This window comes from Poecile atricapillus, chromosome 7 (genome assembly GCF_030490865.1).
Source record: "Poecile atricapillus isolate bPoeAtr1 chromosome 7, bPoeAtr1.hap1, whole genome shotgun sequence".
Taxonomy (NCBI): Eukaryota; Metazoa; Chordata; class Aves; order Passeriformes; family Paridae; genus Poecile; species Poecile atricapillus.
This window is the reverse complement of record NC_081255.1, coordinates 17486571-17506988: the sequence shown is the minus strand read 5'-3', so window position 1 is coordinate 17506988 and position 20418 is coordinate 17486571. Positions and strand designations below refer to the sequence as shown.

Genomic DNA, 20418 nt, shown 5'->3' with positions numbered 1-20418 from the left:
CATGTTCCAGGTAAATCCATTAGGCAACATTATTCCATCAAGGTGTGGCCAGCATTTTTGTAATATATGAAATATTTCCTTCAGATTTATGTGGTCTCTCTTTACAGTCTGTATGTTGTGCATATCACAAACTGGTGTGACACAAACTCAAGAAATGTTCTGAGACTGATGTGTTAGGTTTTATTCATTTTTCTTCCCCCAGTAAAGAAGTTGGAGACAAAACTAGATACTCATATCCAATGCACATTCAGACATATCTGCAGCTTAGGTGTGTATCTAAATATGTATGTATGTATATATACAAATACCTTTAAAATCTGGTTCCATCATTTTACGTGCTTTATAATGCATAACAGATATTTACATGCCTGAAATCTATTTAGACTGCTTTATCTCAGAGGAAAAAATACTGGAAACTACCACTAGCCTATTGACAATTTAAAAAAAATTACCCTTGGCATTTTCAGAAGCCAACTCCACTGCAGGTGAAAATAGATAGACAGGATGCGGCTTGGCAATGGAGTAAGGTCTAAGATTCAGTAGGGAAAATCTCTGGAATTTTAACTCTAAGCAGGCATCTAGTAAGGTCTCTGCTAGAGACACACTCCATTGACTTACATGCATATTTCAGTGCTTTTCTAAATCAGAATTTCCTCAAAGGGCTGTATGCTGAGCTATGTTTCACTATTTAGAGTAAGACCCAAATCTTGCAGAGTAAAGGCAAAATCCATTCCTGATGTGAACTGGGGTTATGTTGGAGACGAATTTGATACAACTGACCTGTTTGGTTTTTCTCTCTTACGGGTGGAAAACGCAGAGACTTGAGGAGCACACCTTTGTCAAAGTGCAACAGCAGCACAGCTTGCAAGCAGAGTTGCACAAGTCTCGCAATCTTTCATCCAAGGCTTATTCTAGAAACCTCTTCCTCCCTCCCCACATGAACTGCAACAAATGTTTTGCTTGAGGAAGGAGCAAGACCCAGAAGAGCTGCTCTCTAACTTGTGTTGCAATATCCAATCTGAGTGTTACTATCAGCTTTTGGAAACTGACTGTATAGAAAACACAGATGATGTTTGCATATTTTAATTTTAAACATCTCTGCTTGGCATAAGCATGGAACCTAATAAGGTGCATTGTTTCTGCCTCATGAATTAATTCAGCCTGCTAACTGATTTGGATAAAGCATTTTGATTCCAACTAATAAACTTGTTTTCTGTGCAGGCAAAACAACTTTTGGAAGCAAAATAAAAAGTTCTTTAGCTTGCCAGAGAAGTACTTCTACAGTATCTGTAAGAAACAGACCTTTTATTTTTATAACCCACTTGTTCCACCCATGTCTTTTACATCAATCAGATAAATTCACCTTGTTTTTCAATGCCCTGAATCCTGATAGCTCTGCACACTTGATAGGTAATTTAATCATTGTTGGTGTGGATGAACACAAGCTCAAATTAGCTTCTGAAAGGCTTAGCTGTCCCGTAGATAGCTCTGCCCTTCCACTTTTATGCAGGAACTGAGCTTCACCAACTGGTTAGCTAGAGGTGTCATTAAAAATTTACAGAAAGAAACAAAGGTGTGCTCCAGTGTCTCTCCTTACCCTTTCTACTGTTACTCTGGCAAACAAAAGGTATGGAACCTGCTTCATGAATAATGGGTCATGTAATATGCATAATGCATTTTTAATGGCACACAGTAATAACACTGAGAGAGATATTTCCAATCTTCAGACTTGCTCCACAGCCTCTCAGTAGCCTGTTCTGATTCTCCCCAGATAAATCTTCTTTTCCTTATCTTCATTTCAATTCCTCACCTTAAAGCCATGACTTTTCCCCACGGATAGCTGCATTTCACCTAAACCAGCAGCTGGCACTCGCGCAAGCAGGGCTGGGGACATGAGAACACCCTCCCATGCAGCAACACACAAACATTTCAGGGGGTTTGGATCTGAGCTGAGCCCAACAGTGGTGTCCTGAGACACACCATTAACTGCACCATGCTCTGGGAGGAGACACTTAACTAATAAAACATCTGTGGGTTTCTTCTGTGAAGAGTATTCTTGCCACCTGTGCTATCTCCATGCTGCCTCCCTGGCCACCCACCCCACCCTGTGGTCAGCACTACACTCAAACCACACTTGTTGCCCTGTTTGGAAATGGGATGCTCCAAGGGGACAAGCACACATTGCTATTATAGTTTTAAAGGTAAATGCCAGCAACTGAGCCGCTCGGGGCCTGCTGGAGCAAGGCCTGCCCAGAGGGAGGAAGGAGGGAGGCTGTGCCTGGAAGGAAAGGTTCTCCTGAGGGCAGAGGGACTGGGGGCAACAGCTGCACCCCAGCTAACCCATACCCAGGTCAGCACTCATTCCATCCACAGCAACAGCTTCCCTGTGAAATAAATACTTAGCATCACCCTGGGGCAGCCCCAAGCCTACGTGTGCCACCCAAGCCACACCTTAGAGTCTCCCCTGGCCTGGGTGGGACCCAGAGCATCACAGGCCTTCCACATAAGCACCGAGTCTCCTGCACTGACCTTCTGCATTAATTAAGCCAGCATAGTGGGCCTAATGTGGTCTTCAGAGCAGCTGGCACCTCCTGTGTCCTGGTTGCCATGATTGTGGCCGCGTTTCTGCTCAGCGAGAGCTCGGCATGCAGTGCCCGGCCTGGGCAGCCTCAGGAGCAGAGCCCGAGTGGGTGAGCCCTGAGGGGACACGGCCACAGCCTGCCAGGGCAGCCCTGAGGGGACACGGCCACAGCCTGCCAGGGCAGCCCTAAGGGGACACGGCCACAGCCTGCCAGGGCAGCCCTGAGGGGACACGGCCACAGCCTGCCAGGGCAGCCCTAAGGGGACACGGCCACAGCCTGCCAGGGCAGCCCCGTGGGGATCCAACCAAGGTTCTCAAGGGTGACAGAAAGCAGAAGCACAGGGAGGACCTCGGTGTCACCAAGGCAGGTGAGTGCCCCAGCCTCGGGTGGGCAGGGTGCCCCAGGGCTGGGCCAGCCCAGCAGGGCACAAGGGAACTCTGTTCTCTGGGTTTGTCCAGACTAAATGTACAAAGCTGAAAACATGAGTATATACCTCTGTGGGCACACAAGATTACAGGTACATGTAAAGAACCAGGCTACCATGCTGTGTGTGCTCTGTTGGGAAAAGGACAAGGGGCCCCTCCATCATCCTCCTGCTTCTCTTTTGTATGGGCTGCAACTGGCAGATGGAGCCAGCCCTGCTGACAAGGCAGGCAGGCAAAAGGCCGTGAGTCCCAACAGGCTTAAGTATAAATGATGCACCTGCTGCTCAGGTGTCCCTGCAAACTCCCAGGCACAGACATTTAATCTTGGAGGAGACATTCAAATTGCTCCTGGGCTAAGCAGGGACTTCTGGCTGTCTACATTTCCAAAGCAGAGCCTTAAAACTGCTGTTTTCCCTCTAAACACTTTTATGGTGATAGTCCAAGCCACGAATACCCTAGTCCTCAAAAATGTGAATTTTTATCTGAAATCAGTATAAGAATTGGACAAATAAATATGGCAGTTGTGTTCTTTAATCACTACAGCTCTTGTGCCTGCATTCCCTCCTTGGATGCTGCATCCCTGATAATCACTGTGGTGTATTGTAATGGCTGACATTCACAAATGTGCAGTTACATATTAAATAAAAATCACTCTGGACCATCCTCATTACTTTATTAACTTAAAACCTTGTTCTAATAAATATGTACCAAGAAATGTAAGACACTCCATAAAATCTAAATAAGGACATTTACAAACTTCTCAACAAAGTAAAAACAGCTTTTTTTTTTTTTTAACTGAGGTACATGCAGAGTTGTTAAGGCAAATTAAGTGAATTATACTTTTATAGTAAGTCCTGCCTACCTCAGAAAGTTTCCCTTTAAAAATTAAAAAAACAAAAACAAATATACAACTGATGCTATTGTGTAGCTATTTTCCAGTTATTAGAACAAGCCCAGAGTGTAGAAGCCAGTAATGGTTCTGGACAGAAAGTCTGTGCCTCCCTGATGCTCCTGCCCTCCTCAGGCAGGTTCACTTGTTGGATTGATTTCTATTTCTAAGGCATAATTCTGTGCTTTGGCTTTTCCACTGGTCTTTCACAAGCTTCCTTATCCCTAGTAGATGGAGGAAGAAGTAACCCTCCGTTCTTCAAACACTCTGGTAGTCAGGCCTTGGACAGACAGAGATGGCTCAGGGAGGATAGCAAGGACCTCTCTGTAACTGTTAATGCAGCTCCTGATTTGCACCAGAATAAGTGAGAGCAGGATCAGTCCCAAGTTTTAACCTTTGGTTAAAAAACAGCAAGATGTCAAACTGCACACTGGACCTGATCCTCCAAGTTTTCCTGGCAGGAAGTCATCCAAGAGTGAACCCATTCAGCACTGAACTCAACCAGGGCAGCTGCTGATGGCTCTCTGTCATTACCCCATGTAAACACTGTTATACCCATGTTTCCCTGCCAGCTGATTCAAGCTACTGAAAACTTGAAGGGGCTCATCATAGCCATGGGAGAAATATTTTTCAGCTTGCAGATATTTAGTAGCTTATCCATTTTTGGAGTATTAGGCTTTATATCTAAAAGGCTTATATTTCAGTGTTATTTCAGAAAGAACAACAGGAAGAGAAAGAGAGAAACCCCAGCCTTTACTTTCCCCTTCCACAGTCATTCAGGCTGAGCTGGCAACACATGGCTCTGTCCTCTTCTTTCCTCTTTGAGCTCCTGTTCAGAAAGGTAATGCCAGGTCTATGTTCAAGACAGGGCTTGGGTCCAGCAGGGAAGCCAAAGGAGTCTGTTCTCATAGTGTTGTAGGTGCTTTCCATATTGTAGTTTGGACTCATTTCAGGCCATGCTGTGTCTCCCGGTGTCTCCGTAAATCCACCTTTCGTTGGAAGCCTTTGCCACACAGATCACAGCCAAAGGGCTTGAAGCCTGTGTGCTTCCGACTGTGGGTGATGAGGTTGGAGCTCTGACTAAAGGCCTTTCCACACACCTGGCACTTGTGAGGCTTCTCACCTGCAAGCAGAGGGTGGGAAAGAGAGAGGCTGTGAAAGAGGCAACATGCTGCTTACGTGGGACCACAGCAAATATACACTGGTACTTAAAGTTTATCAAAGAGATTTTTGTGTGATTACCTAAGAAGTCATTCTTACAAGAAAACATGCAGTTGGGAGCCCCAGAGAAACCATAAACTGAGCCTCCACTGCAGCTGAGCAGGCCCAAACTTGGGTGCACCTCCAATAACCCAGTACAGTCCTGGGAGTAGCCTGAAGCACAGAGTACTCCCAGGACACCACATCTTGTGAATTGATTTGTCTGCATGGGCCCTGTGCAATTTAAACTGGCTTTGTGTCCTAGAAACATGACGAACTCCTGGAAAAGTGATGAATGCCTGACATCGATTACTATACCATCAGCATGAGGGCAGGTGGAATAGGTAGAGATTGTTAAAAGAAACCCAGTGATCTGGGGTCTGTCCCCAAGGGAGGTATGAGGGCCATTAAGTGAATCCTGAAGGGCAGGGTTCATCCAGACATCTGTTCTCTCTGTTCCCCACACTACAGTGCTAGCAGTCAGAGGCCTGAAGTTTTTACCTGCAGATAAATAATGTAAATGGGAATAAATGCAGAACTTCTACAGAGGAGTCAGTGGCAAAACTCCATGGGAGCAGGATCTAGGTATATTTTCATACTGTTTACTATCAAATAACAAATAAAAAGGAACCAAACCACAATATCAAGCAGGATTTTCAGAGTGGTTTTGCACCTGCAGAGCCCACTGGCTTCAGCTGGGAACAACAAACTCTTTGGGTGTTTGAAGATCAAATTCTCAGAATCAAAAAATAATACAAAATGTGCTGAAAGCTCATTTCAAAGTATATGGTGCATATGAAAGTAATCCCTCATTCAGTTAAGGATTCACTTTTATATTAGCGATTTAAAAGCCCAGGCACAGTTTCTGATCTCTCAAGAAAATAATCTGATTCAGAATTTGTCTGAAATTCTACTTCATCAAGCCTCATTTGAAAAGGTTACTATGGAAATACTTCTTGAATTACTTCATAAATAGTCCATTTTCATCCAGCAACCTTCAGTGAAAAATCTTGATAAGTAACATTTATTATTCACTGCTTGTCACCTAGAAAAGTCACAGCCAAGCAGTACTACATATAGTGCCATTTCTCTACATTATTTGCCTTTTTTAGGCTTCACCCTTTATATTTGCTAGTGGCCATTACCAGGGAAAAGAATTTTGGTCATCTGAACCACAGGTTTGGCTGGTACAACAGATATTTCATGTCTACAGATTCTTTCATATCTTACACATTCATTTCCCTCTACTTCAAGTGAACGGTAAAGGCAAGGTATTCTTCTAATGACTTCTGATAAACCTGCCTTCTCACTGAATGATACTTTTGAAACTATTTCCTTTGGTGATTCACCTGCACTACATATTAGTTTCCATGTTTATTAGTAACAGTGAAACTCGAGAACTCTGCACCTCTCCTCCCATTCTGTATCAAACTGCAGCCATTTCTCAGAAAGTCCAGATGGAAGTGCAGACAATCTCTGAACAAATATTTAGACTAAGACCTAGGCCCTCCAGTTTAGTGTTTGATCTAGAGGAGGGGACTCCTGTTGTTCCTATTGTAAATTGGTAGATCCTGCAAAAAGCAGTGCTGTAATCAAATTCACCTGTCATTTTCCCGGGACCTCAGCTGTAAATCAAGGCCACATGAATATATTACTCTACAAATCATCTTACACAAAAGCCCTTTGAATAAACATCGGTGGATCCTATTAAGAGAACACTGATTGGATTGCGAGGATTTTTGTAGGTTATTTTGCAGCTGCTGTTCATTAAAGCACATTCAGATCACCCTCCTTTGCCCAAGTACAGCTCAGATCGCGTGAACAGCAGCAGGACAGTGGAGGTGTGTGCCCTGTCCCAGCTGAGGAGGAACGGGCTGTTGCAGAGAAACCTCTTCAGAGACCTGCCCTCGTGTTGGGGCTGACACCAGCAGCTGCAGGGCTGACCTGTGTGAATGAAGGTGTGTTTCTTCATATCAGATTTCTGGTGGAACCGCTTCCCACAGTACTGGCACGGGTAGGGTCGGGTGTCTGAGTGGATGAGCAGGTGGGTGGACAGAGTAGAAGATCTCTTAAAACTCTTGCCGCAAATCTTACAATCAAAGCTGCGTTCCTGCAGAGATGAGCCCACACACACACATTACATCACAGCAATGACCCCAGCAGCACATGAGTGTTGTGCCTTCTGCCTTGGCAAGAACTTACATTTCTCCAGAGAGCTGGACTGGCCTACACAGATGATAACACTGGCTTGATAGCAGCATCACATGATAAAAAAATAATACATCTCTCCTAGTGCTGTGCACTACTAAAATTTAATTGAACAGCTCTTCCTACTGGCAGGAATGGCCAGGTGGGAGCAACCCCAATGAACTGGGCAGAGTCTGCCAACGCACTTTATCAGAGGCCTGAGACACAGTCACTCTACTGGGAAGCCCAACAGCTGCAGCACTGTTCAGAGGCCACCTCTCCACTGTACACAGCAAAAGTGGGTGCCAAAAGCTGCTTGAGTCTCTTGGAAAATCCCTGTGATGGACTGAGTTCTGGCATGGTAACAATTAATTGTTTTTTTTAGTTCCATTAAAATTCAAGTGGAAGGCATGTAGAGCACTTGGGACAAACAGCTTTTCAGCTTACTACTTTAACATATAAAACCAAACGCATCAAGACCTCTCACCTCTCCCTCACACATTCCTCTCAGTTTCTTATACCATATATCATCTCTTCTTTCCATCCTTTAACTTCCATTGCATCTTTCTCCTCCTTCTATGCTTTCACACAACCACCTGTATTTGGCTTTTAAAGCATTCTCCCCAAAACGCTGTCCCTTCCATGGACACATTATGCAGTGCTGCTCTTTTCACCACTGTTTGATGGATAGTAAGATATCTCCCTTCATTGTGTGCTCTGCTTGTTGCACACTCATGCAATGATACATTAAAGAGAAAAAAAACATTGCTGTAACTCTATCCTCCAAAAGTCAATCTGAAGAAGGAAGATTTGCCAGGTCAGGTGGGTGGGGAAGGGGAAATATGGCATAGTATCAGCAGGTGGAAAATGTTACAAGTCCTCCTACCAAAATTAACCACCATATTCTTTTGGTATGTGAGTCAGTGTGTTGCGACAGGTGAAGTCAGTGCTTTATACCTGAATGATCCTTCAGATGTTCCCTGCACTGACAAAAATTACTACAAACAAGGGAAGACTCACTTCTTTGTGGGAGGGAGGAGAAAGAATGAGGAGTGCTGCATCAGAAGAAAGCACAGAGTTGCTTTAGCTGTTAAAAAGAAGCCAATATCTGCATTACAAGTTCCAGCTCTGAGAGTGAACATTTATTATTTTTTGTTACTTCTGGAGTGCCAGAAGTGCCCAATGCTTAATACCTGTGCAAGATCTGAAGAATGGAAACAAAGCCTATGTTCTTTGATTTGATTAGCTTCTTTGCACACAAACTGGCTATCCTTTCCTCTGATTGTCACCATATTCTTCACCTACAACTTCCCACTGCAGCCCCCCACGTTCTTTCCCCTCCTCAGTTTAGGTCCCTACCTCCTTGCCGTGTATTTGCCTTTGTGGCTTCCCCAGCCAGCAGCATAGAGCAGCTGGCCCTGGCCCCCAGCCGTCTGTCCTGGCAGCCTGCCTGCTCTCACCTGTGAGTGCACGGCCTTGTGCTGCTCCAGGCTGACTGCATGGCCGAAGGTCTTGCCACACATGTCACAGGCAAAGGGCCTCGTGCCACTGTGTGAGCGGCGCACATGTACCTCAAGGCCATGTGGTGTGGAGAAGACCTGAGGAAAGAGAGTACACAGTGTCAAGTTTGCCACGGAGAAAGGGCTGGGGGAGAGTCATATCCAGTGTGGGAGAAAGGGACTCCTACCTTGCTGCACTTGACACACTTGTAAGAGCCAGTGCTGATGAGCAGTGGGCGGCACAAGAGGTCAGACTCCACTTTGAGGCCAGCTGGCCCCTTCTCCTGCTGCAGCCCAGGTTGTGTTTCGGCATAGAGTCCAGGAGCTGCTGCTGGCGGCTGCTCAAACAGCCCCGGACCCGGGGAGCTGAAGTCACCATACAGTCCCAGGGAAGAGCTGCACTCAGCGCCATAGAGGGCGGGCTCGGAGCCTCGGTCACAGAAGAGCCCCAGGGCTGAGGTCCGCTCCAGTGTCGGGCAGGGCCTGTAGCTTTGCACAAGGTGCCTGAGCTCAGAGCCACCCAGGCTGTTCCACATGTACGGTTTGAAGGGCACTGAGAAAGGGGGTGCTTCATCTAGGGATGGACACACAGATCTCTCTGAGGCTGTGGAAACACAAGGGCATGGGAATTGGTGCACTTCTTGATCCAGACACTACAATGAGGCAGAACAGTCTCAGCACTCAGGCTTGTGTCCAGAGCCTGGCCCCTGTACTGCACTTTGAGGCTGCCCTTTCATCTCAATGGAAGGACATTTTATATTGCACATTAGGGTCTGAGTGTCCAGTACTACCTACTTGCCCAGTGTCCCAGCCAAATTATTTAAAGCCAACACCAATTTTGTCTACCTCCACTTCTGAATGCCTGGGTGTGTACACACTGATCTGACTAGCAAGACTCTAAACAACTCAGTCTATAACTTCCTATAGTTTTATCTGCAGCTTCTTGGAAACATGTATCTACCATGTCCCAAAACGGACATCAAAGCTGACTCTGATGGAGACCACACACACACACATATGTGCAAATATAACATTACAGAGGTGCCAGACAGAGCAAATGTGCTGAGATTTACCTGGTCAACAAAATGAAGAAAATCTTGTTGCATAATTTAATGCCCAAATCTAGTCTCTCAACTTCATGCCACAATTCACCATAACTATATTACAGCATAACTTAAATAAGTAACACCTTCTGAGGTGCTTGCACGTTATGCTTCATTTTTTCAGAATAAAATAAAATAATAAAAACAAAAAATAAAATAAAATAACTCCTCATTTGAACAAAAATCATGGCTGTTTCAGATTGCTCTGAGGTTCTCCATGTAAAGAAATTGAATCCACCCAAAACACAGAGCTTTGTAAAGTCATTGGGATGGGCCACATTAAAACCTGAGAGACAAACCCATTTTCCTAACATTTGTAATCAAAGTAAAGCAAATTTCCACCAGGGCAAGCTCAAATGCAGCAGGCTCTAAGAGGCTTGCCTTCAGCAGTGGCATCTGACCAATGCAGTGGGCACATGAATTACATGTGGGGGCCCACAGCAGTCTGATGGAGTGGCAGGAGCACAGCCTTTGAGAGGAGTGTCTAAAGGCACAACTGCTCAAGGAGCCTCACATGTAGGAAAGCACAACCGGGCAAGGAACATGAGGCACCAGACCCCAACTGTGTCTGCCAGAGATGCTGATTAATGCCCAAGGTGCGCTGCTTTCACTCCTCATTGTAACAGGCAGGAGCACTGGGAGAGTCAAATATCTCCACCGGACAACAGTTTTAGTGAACCAAGGAAGAGATGGATCAGTGAACTACTGAAATGCTGATGCCTTCATAGAGATATTGGCATCCCTTACAACGTGGGCTTCCAGAGTAACCTCCACTAACCAGAAACTTGTCCACCCACAATGGATCTCTTACTCATATCAGCTCCCATGGCTTTTTCAGCCTTTGACAAACCAAAATAAATGGGGGTGGACTAGGGAAAGAAGGCATGTGTTGGGCCATCCATCTGGATAGACAAGTGGTCACTGAGGGGTTACAGAAGGCAGTAGGAAATTAGGTTAAAATTGAGCTTTGAATGACTTGACTTTTTCCTATCTTTTACATAATTTCGGATATTAACAGTCTCAAATTCTTCCACTGAAATTAGTAATCTTTTGGTTAGAAATATATGCACACATACTAGCTGGGCCATTTGAAGAGAGTGATGAAATCAAATTAGCTGACATGGTGTTCAGCATGATTTTTCCTGTTCTGCACTGACTGCAAAGTTGTGGTCAGCATCACATCATCAATCTTGTGTCTTTGTAACCAGTTTCAGTGTTGCCATCTCTCACGATTTTATCACAAAATTCAAACCTATCTTAAAGTCCCAGCTCTTAAAATGGCATGATTTCATCAGGCCCTCAGCTTTGCTTTTGTTTGTTCTTGTTATAACTTTATTTTTTCCTTTTAAAGTCAACTTCTAGCTCAAACTGTAAGAAAAGCATGAAAACAAAAACCCTCAATATTTCAACACTAGAACTGAATATCCATAAGGTATTACTTACAATCTTGATTTCTGAGCCAGTTCATTGAGTGAGAGGAAAGGCTGACCTGATTTTTGAGCCCTTGGAACTGGCAAGTACAGTATACAGTGAACATTGCACCACAGATCAGTTTGCGTGCAACTTTCCTTCCATCACCTCATGCTTTGGAGACCTCTCGAGCACAAATGCAGGGGAATTCCTCACATTATTCTCAAGCTATCCAAGCCCACTGGCAAAGCAATCTCCAAACCCTGCTCTGCCACACTGCAGGGCATTTCTGTGTGTGCCTCTTCTCCACAGCATCTTGAGGGGGGAGCAGAGACAGAGAAATATTCTCCCTCATTTTCCTAGAAATTCTGTGCAGCTGTTACACAGACTACTTCTGGGAGAAAAAAAATCTATATTTGTTTTTGGAGGCAAAACAAACTCAACCTTAAATGGTTGGGAACAGATTGATATGCAGAACAAAGAAAGATTCGAGTGTCCTCTTACACAAAACACCACACTTCCTTCACAACTCCATTATACCCAGGGAAAGTCTGTCCTTCTGCAGCACCAACAGGCTCATCAGGAGATACTAATACTGCTGCACTGAGCTCCCATGCACCTTCTGCATGTGCACATCCGTGTGGTTACAGACACATGTAGAAAGTGAGGTTAAATAAAGTGATTTGCACTGATGGAGTTAACATGTTAATATGTTATTATGTCTATGTTGTATGACCGCCTACATCAGCAGCACAGTGCTCAAAGACAAAAGTGAAATAAATACAGCTTTCATTGCATACTGAAGTGCAACCTGCACCTATGTTCACTTCTAGAGATAAGGGAGTGGTAGTACTACTCACCACACATGCCTTCAGCATTATTTAGAATCATCATTTCCCATCTGCTCTGCCTGGTAGAGCATAAAAATTGTGCCCCATCCAAACACGATTGTAAGAATACAGTCTCTCACCACTGCATCTTGCAGAAGTGACCCAGACACGAATTCTGGCTTCACACAGAATCTGACAAAGCAGTTTGAAAGCAGAGGAGCTGGAGGAGGTGAGCTGTGAGAGGAAGCCCAGCTATCTAATCCTGTTGCCACTGTCCACCTCTCTTAATACACTGAGATAAGTTTAATAAAGCTCTTACAGTACTTGGACTCCTATACATTCCCAGACTCCTGTGAATGGGATCAGACAGCCCCAGGACTGCTCACCCCACCCTGAAAAATCTTGATCTGTGGACATCATCCTCATTTTGTAAAGTTATCTTCCCTGGACAGCCTGATGGTTGGCTGGAAGTTGATGAATCTCACAGTGAGGGAAGAAATGAGAGGGAAGGAAGAAAAGACAGAGCAGACCTGGTAAAATACTCGCTCTATTTTACGTCTGTCTTTTTGACACCTCATGAAAATGGTTCATTTTCTGTGCCGGAATTTATTTGGGAAAAGAGCAGGAAAAATTCATTGGAACAAAAATTACACACATTGCTACAATCTGTGCAGAAATATTATCAGAAGAGGTATGCAGCAATGCTGCATTTGGTCTGGTGTGTCATTTGCACAGACTGAAAGTGTCCTGTGGCTGATGCTAGACAGCATTTTGAGTGTCCCCTAAAAGGAGCTTAGGACTCTTGAAAGAAGATGAGGCTTTAAATATGCAGATCCACATCATTACAATTAGCCATTGATATGCAAGGACACTGTAAAGACCAAGTGGGAAATGGTGACAAACTGGGACTAAGTATTTGTTTGCTGTCTGCTGTCAGTCGGTAAAGCTGACACAATTTTTCCTTCATCAAGACAAAAATTGTCCTTTTTTCCACCCGTCTCTTTTTAATCGAGGCAATAAAAAGTGGTTTTATATATATATATGCATATTTTTGTTCTAAACGACACCATTGTATTTTTAAACGATAGAAGTATTTGTGCCAGCCTGGGGACAGCATCTCCCACTGCCCCAACAACATCAAAGGCAGGACAAGGGAGCTAGAGATAGGCGCTGTAGCCGTGTGAGTTTCCTGGATTTGGGGTGTTTAAATCTGACTGACATTGGGTTTTCTTTCCTCTGGTTTTTACAAATATGTTTTTAGAAAAGAAAAACAAACAAACATTAAAAACACAAAACCCAAACAAAACAAACAAAAACCCCCAAAACAAAAAACCAAACAAACCAACAACCAAATAGCAAAAGAGAAGGACATGAAGGATGGGAAAGACAGACCTTTTTTGTATGCAAGAGGCAAGAAATAACCTGAAAGGGAATTAGGAAAAATGTCTAGCAGGTTGTAGAAGACACAAAATCAACGCTGTTTACTACAGGTATATAGATTGCCTGTACTGTCTTAAAAGACTAAAAAAATCTATGTAGGCACGACCCTGTTGGAGAATGCTGGGACCTTTTAAACATAACTCGGTTTGCCTCTAAGAATTAATCACAAACCAAAAAATCAACACCCGATATCGTGACAACTTTCCTACAGCCTGTCACCCGCTGCTCCCTCAGCAGCACAATACGGGCTGGAAAAGCAACCCAAAAGAAGCAACCCGAAAACGAGTGGAAGGAACAGATTCTGGAAAATCTGGGAGAAAAATAATAATAATTTTTAAAAGGAACTTGCAAATCTGTCCCTTCTACTCGTTTGTGGTGGTGGCGCCTAGCCGAGCCATGCTCCACTGCCCCACGGCACGGGCACGGACATGCAGGCTGACCCTCGCGGAGAGCTGCTCGCCCCGGTCCTACCTGGCGAGACAGAGGGCGAGGGAGGTCTCCAGAAATCCTCGAACTCGGACACTCTATCACAGACACTGCCCTCGCAGCTGGGCGCTGACTCGGAGGTTCCATCGGCAGCCTCGGTAAGGTGGGATTCCGGGGAAAAGCGCCCCTGAGAAGGCTCGGGATCGGGCAGGGCAGTGCGGCACAGCTCCGTGTCCTCGGGGATCTTGCCGTCTGCAGGGCAAAGGAGGAGGGAACTCCTCAGTATGGGTCCGTGGTGGGAGCCAGCCACCTCCCGCGGCGGTCCGCTCCCGCCAAGGTTTGATGCCCGACTCTCTCCGAGCCCGCATTAGCCCCTCCGGCGTCCCGCAGGGGCCGCAGAACGACCGCCCGGTGCCGCGAACACCGGGGTGATGTCGGGCGGGTGGGCAGTCTCCGAGTGAGGCTGCGACCGAGAGACTCCTACCTGCACAGATCTGGGCTAGCACCGTCTCCAGCCGCAGGCTGTAGTCCTCGTCGGCGGAGCGAGGCTGGTGGTAGCTGTGGGCTTTCTTGCTCTTCACTAGGAAGGACCTCGGCATGGTGGGGTGCTGCCACGGCCGGCACGGCCGCACTCCCTCTCTAAACGCTGGGCACGACGGCGGTGGCGAGCGTTACCCCCGAATGTCCTGCGGGGCGGCGGCGGGGAGGCGACCTGCGGGAAGGCGCCGCGCCCGCCGGTGAGGGCCGGGGGCGCCGGCCAGGAGGGGCCGCTCGCCAGGGGCGGCGCGCCAGGTGGCGACGCGCAGGTGGCTCCGGCCACCGCCCCCGGCCCCGCTCGCCTCGCCCCCTCTTCCAGGAGCGCAGATAACTCAGCCTCCAACCGGCCCCAGCCAACGCGTTTTACGCCCTCTCCCTCTCACCGCGGTCTTGGGGCCGCCCCAACCACGCTTCGACGGCTGCTGCCGGATTGCGGGGAACGGGCAATAACAGCAGCTGGGCACCGTTCTTCGGACAAGCGGGGGCTGAGGGAGCTGAGGGGCGCGGTCGGGTGTTATCCCGTCCCTCCAAGTGGGCGCACCGCGTCTCCGTGTTTGCCCCCGCGCCGGCAACCACGGCAGAAGTGGTGCCAACAAATCTCCCCTCCGAAACAGCTTATCACGTCCTACCGCCCTGGACGGGCTGGCCAGTGCGGGTTTGTTACTGGGACGGGAGGGGGAGTCGTTACAAACCCAACAGCCTAAACCTGGCGCCTGAGAGGCTGTTGCTGTCGGAGGGACTGATTCACCCATCCCGCGCGAACCACGAGAACACGAGAACGAACAAAACGGAATCTCTCCTGCAGCCCTCAGCTGTCGGCGCCGTGCTACCTTGCAGCTGCGGGCACCGAAAGCCGGGGCGGGGAAAGGAGACGAGGTGGGAAACCTCCTACGGGAGTCGGGGGGGACCGGGTTAAACAAAACTTCCCCGAGCCGACTTCTCTGGGGAAGGCCGGAGAGGTTCATCCGAACCCATCCAGCACAGGGCCGCCTCTGCCGTTATACTTGACTTTCCAAATAGCGAGTTTAATCCACGTTCTTTTGGGGGTTTGGGGGACTTCGAAGGGTTTCAAACGGGGAAGAGAGGAAAGAGGCCAGCCCGTCAGCTGAGGCCCGGGAACTACCCCGCAGCTGGCGGCACAAAGCTCCGGCCCGCCTCCCCCCAGGCAGGGGCAGGGCTGTTCAGCGCTGCTGGGGAGGCACCGCCCCCCGGCACGGAGCCGGGTGGGAGCGTTGCTGCGCAGCCCCACCTGTGCCTGCGTTCATCCTTGAGCAGGGGCTAGCAGCCAGCGAGCCCGCACGGAGTGGGCAGAGAAATCAAAGCGGCCCGATAACGCGTCAGTCACCCACCCGCGCCCCGACAGCAACGGCCGCCGCAGCCGCTGGGGGCTCCGGGCGCCGGCGCCTCTTCTGCCGCGTATTTCCCTCCAAAAGTCACACCGCGGAGGAGCCGCCGGATTCCCAAGGCCGGAGCTGGCCAGGCAGGTGCCGAGCCCGTGGGAAGGCGAGACCCGCAGCCCACCTTCGCCCCGGCTCCCGCTGGCCGCGCCTGCTCGGCGGCCGTCGCTGCGGGGGCGCGGGGCTGGCGCCGGGCCCCGCGGCTGAGGCAGGACCGGAGCGGCACGGGGTCCCAGCCGAGTGAAAAGGAGTGGCTGCCGGCCCGGCCCGCCCACAGGCAGCTGCCCACGCGAGGCGAGAGAAGAGAGAACGCTTACCCATTTAGAGGACCGAAGGAAGCTGGGATGCGGACGGGGTATGCGCGGCAGCCTGCTAGTTTGTGTGACTTTAAATTTAGCCTCCCTTTAAGGAGCAATGGTGCTTGAGTTGGCTTTTTTTTTTTTTTTTTAAACTTTTCTGTCTCTCTCAACTCCTTCAGAGCTCGGCCCCCTAAACCACAAATTCCACTTCCTGAGCGTTAGTTAGGAGCTTCTGCAAAAAAAAAAAAAAAAAAAAAAAAAAAAAAAAAAGCGCCAAAGCCTCACAAATCAGTAGTGTTCACCGCCTCTGTTTCTCTCTCAGTTTTCCTTAAATGAAAACGTCTTACCGCATTCCACCTCACAGATCTCGCTGAAGGGACATCGAAGCGTCATTCTGGAATCGGGCGTTTCGTTTCTCTCGGGGTTCTGCTCTAGAAATTACACACATCTATCTGAACTATTCTTGGATCCCCTTCGACTTCCGCAACGAGAACAAGTCACAGATTCAAAACACAGATTGACTAGGGCGGGCAGAGGGCAGGGGCTGGGGCAGCCGGCGCTCGCCCTGCCGAGCCTGCTCCGCTCCGCATCCCCCGCTTTGGCCCGGCGGCGGGGGGAACACACCTCCCGCCACCACCGGGCCGTGCGTGGCGTCGTAATCGGGGCTAAGGCCGGGCCCTGGGCGACGGAGACCTCTCCTAGACTAGAAATAACTTGTTGTGGAAAACTCTTCTGGGATAAATACGCCCAACGGCGCTGAAAATACCTTAAGACCCAAGCCTAGAGGTTTGCTCATTTCCCTTCGGATTTAGGTAATGGTTAAATATGGAAGAGGTAGGCGAGAGGTGTCGTCCCCCCGTCCCGTTCCCCCCCCCCCCCCCCCCCCTCCGGCTACTGTCGCTTGACAGCTATTCAAACACTAAGGCGACAGGGGAGCGGAGCTAGGCAAGTGGGAAGAGATTGCCCTCCTCGTCTGCGTGCTGGTGCTCAGGTGCTAACTCGGGGAGGATCCGTGAGGCACCGGCGACGAGCACGGTAACGGGATTCGAGCCAGGCAGCGTCCTGCACCTGTGGGGATCCCTGAGTTACACAATGGCAAAGCCTGCTTCCTTCTGCAAAAAGAAAAAGTTTCGCCTTGCTTTATGGACACACACGATCCCAGAATGCAGTTTTCCAGGTCTGATCTCGGATTCCTAATGCAGCCAGGAATTCAGGCTCGGATCTTCGGTTTTTTCTGAGGTGGCTCTCAAGACATCTCAGGCCATCAGAAACTTCGTTTCGGTGACTGTAGGGTCACCTAAAGTGCGACTCCGCAGTGAGCGAATCGAGGTTTAACACCGTTTCCCGTTCAGAAACGACTGAGACTGAAGTCGGACATGGCAGAAGCAAACTTCAGCCTCCCTTACGCTCAGGAGTGTGCTGGCTTTGAGACCAGATGCTTTTTTTTCACCACCAGCCCCAAAACATTTACAGAAAAATTAGCCTTTTGGTGCCTGTGAGCCCCTACGGCTCATAGGACTAGTTTGACTTCCCAAAATCTAACTAAGCAAGCGAACACCACCTCGAGTAAAACTGTCCAACAACTGTGTGATGCTTTACTGTGATAAAAAAGGAAGATGAATAACACGACTGACGTCTTCATTTTTGCCGGAAAGTTCCTGGTGCTGGGCACAGCAGTTTTATTTACGGCATTTGTGTACTGCGGTCGCCTTGTTGCACCTTAGGTTGATCACTCCGAAAATCATTCACGCCTTCAGCTTCAATAATCAATGCTGGAATCAGTAGAAATAACCAGATTAGAACAACCAGGAGTAATTTCGTGTATGCATCTTCGTTGATTCACTGTGACTTTTTGCAAAACAGTCTTTCTCGTTTGCCTCCGAAATGGGATGATAAATTCATGCCCTTTCGTTTACCTTGCTACACACCGCTTTGACTGTGTAGTGAAAACAACAGAACACATTAAATTACTAGTAACGCTCATAAATAATTGCGACCTGGTTACAAGAAAATACACATTAATCTTTATAGATCTAAATTCAAAATATATACAGGTGCTGCTGTGGGCTGTAAGGCGTGGTGATCTCCGTTCAGAGGGTGCTTGCAGCCTTTCGGGAAGCGGGACGGGCTGCCGGGTGCCGAGTGGCTCCGCTCGGGGCTGTCCTGCCGGAGGTAGCCTGCTGAGCCCCTTGTGCTTAGCCCACCTGCAGACGGCCCTTTCTCACCTACTGCTTCCTAATCAGGTTAAACCCCTTCAGCGGAAATAAATAAATCAAACGAGTGAACAAAGCAAATGCTAAATCCAGCATATAGTCTCTCGTGTGAGGGTGGGTGCTGCACGGACACCGGGAAAGGACCTCCGGTTCCTAGGGTGTCAGCTTTCTCAAACGATTAGAGGAGAAATGATGCGAAACTGGCTGTATTTAATGTTTTACAAAACTAGATCGTGCCTGAAGTATATCCTCTGCCTTCCTCGATCCTGGCTGGACGGGCGGTTTGTTTCATGTCGCCGGTGAGGACGGGGGAAGCGGGACGCGGGCGCTGCCCACCGAGCGGGTGCCGAGGCTGACCCGAGGCTGCGAGCGAAGTCTTGTCTTTAGCTCTGTCACTGGAAGGTGCGCGGGCAGCAGCCTTGGCCGGGACGTGGCGGGCTGCGGGTCATGGCACGGGCCGGCGCTAGCGGGAGCCGTGAGGGTTCGCACAGCCCGCTCTGCCGCGGGGCCCGGCAGGGCCGGCGCTGGCGGGGGCCGTGAGGGTTCGCACAGCAGGGCCGGCGCTAGCGGGAGCCGTGAGGGTTCGCACAGCAGGGCCGGCGCTAGCGGGGGCCGGGTGCGGGGCCGCCTCGTGCGCGCGGGCTGCTACGTCACGTGCCCGCGGGCGGTGGCACGAGGCCGGCGAGGCGCGAAGCCGCCCCGCGCGCTCGGCCCTGAGGGGAGCCCTCAGCGCAGCCTCCTACAGCCATCGTCCCAGGGCTCTTCCCACCCCGAGAGGAGCTGCTATCTGCAGTATCAGCACGCCGAACAGAGGTGAAGGGGTTCAGCTTTTATTCTGGCTTAGTGTGACTTGTGTGCCGGAGCTCAGTAACCATTGAGATCTTTTGTGTGTGCAGTGTCGAGATGTGTGACAGTGCCAAGTGTTCTGTGGTTCAGTGTGGAAAAGCCATAAACCAAGCCCAGAGCTGGCACAGCGATGTAATTCATAGGAAATGTAGGGCTGGGTTTTAATGAAGTTATTCTAATGCTTCTCTCAAAGGGAGGGTGATACTCAAAGTTAAACATAAAAACTTGGTAAGATCCAGTTGAATGCAATGGCACATGATTGTTACACCATAGTGACAAGAGAGGGGGAGAAATAAATAGGAGGGGGTTAAAGTAGGGTGGGATTATATTATAGTCGTGTTTAAGACTGAAGAGCTACTCAGTGTAATTCACTGCACAGTTTACAGTAGTTGCTTGGTGTCAGCATTAGATCTAAAACATCATCATATAAAGCACCAAAGGTGACAAGCTAAAGGTGAGATCTCTGTGTTCAGACGTGATGAGACACTTTGCAACAGGAGGAAGGATTTGAAGAACAGGATTTGGCAGGTTAGCTGCTTGGTACAGAGGGGAGGAGAAGCAGTTTCCTGTGTGGGGGAGTCAGGACTGAGAGAAGGGAGCAAAAAGGGTGATACTCTGGGGAATTTATACCCACTTTAAAGTGATAAAATTTGGGATCACAGTTATGCAGAATAATTCCACTGAAAAACTGCTAGAACTTGTAGCACTGTGCATTCTGTTGAGAACTGTGTCTTTACTTTTTAAAAACTTTTTAAAAATTACTTTTAACATGCTGCCTATTGTTTTTTCCTCTCAGCATCTTGTCAGTACCTCCTCTGTGGTCCTCCTTGTGGCATAAATGCATGCTGTAAATATGTCAGAAATTAATCAGTGATTTTGACTGCAATTTTTTATTGCTGGGGAAACCAAAGTAACTTCTGCTGCTCCCAGAGCAGATTAGAAAATTATCACTGTGAGCTCAAACTGGAGAGGGAAAGTGACGGTAAGCTGTGGTGTTGAAGGGTGGGATGAAAAGAGGGATTCCAGCTTTGGGAGGGAATGGATCCAGAACGTACCTCCATTACGAACAGCAGAAAGTTGAATCAATTACTATAGAACATATACTATGCAAAATGTTCTCATAGGAATTCTAGTT

At 48.3% G+C, this 20418-nt stretch overlaps 1 protein-coding gene across 2 annotated transcripts; it reads right to left on the bottom strand.

Annotated features, from left to right (window-relative positions):
• Positions 1 to 3812: 3812 nt before the first annotated feature.
• On the bottom strand, positions 3813 to 16356 carry GFI1 (growth factor independent 1 transcriptional repressor). 2 transcript variants are annotated; one of them, XM_058842898.1, is made up of 7 exons: positions 16243 to 16356; positions 14476 to 14703; positions 14037 to 14243; positions 8971 to 9386; positions 8744 to 8881; positions 7041 to 7206; positions 3813 to 5019 (listed from the first exon to the last, which is right to left on the bottom strand). In XM_058842898.1, the coding sequence occupies exons 2-7, from the start codon at positions 14588 to 14590 to the stop codon at positions 4841 to 4843; spliced, it is 1221 nt and encodes a 406-aa protein (XP_058698881.1). In that variant the 5' UTR covers positions 14591 to 14703; positions 16243 to 16356; the 3' UTR covers positions 3813 to 4840. The 2 variants fall into 2 exon arrangements, with proteins under 2 accessions (XP_058698881.1, XP_058698882.1); XM_058842899.1 differs by lacking the exon at positions 16243 to 16356 and having other exon boundaries at positions 14476 to 14802.
• Positions 16357 to 20418: the final 4062 nt, after the last annotated feature.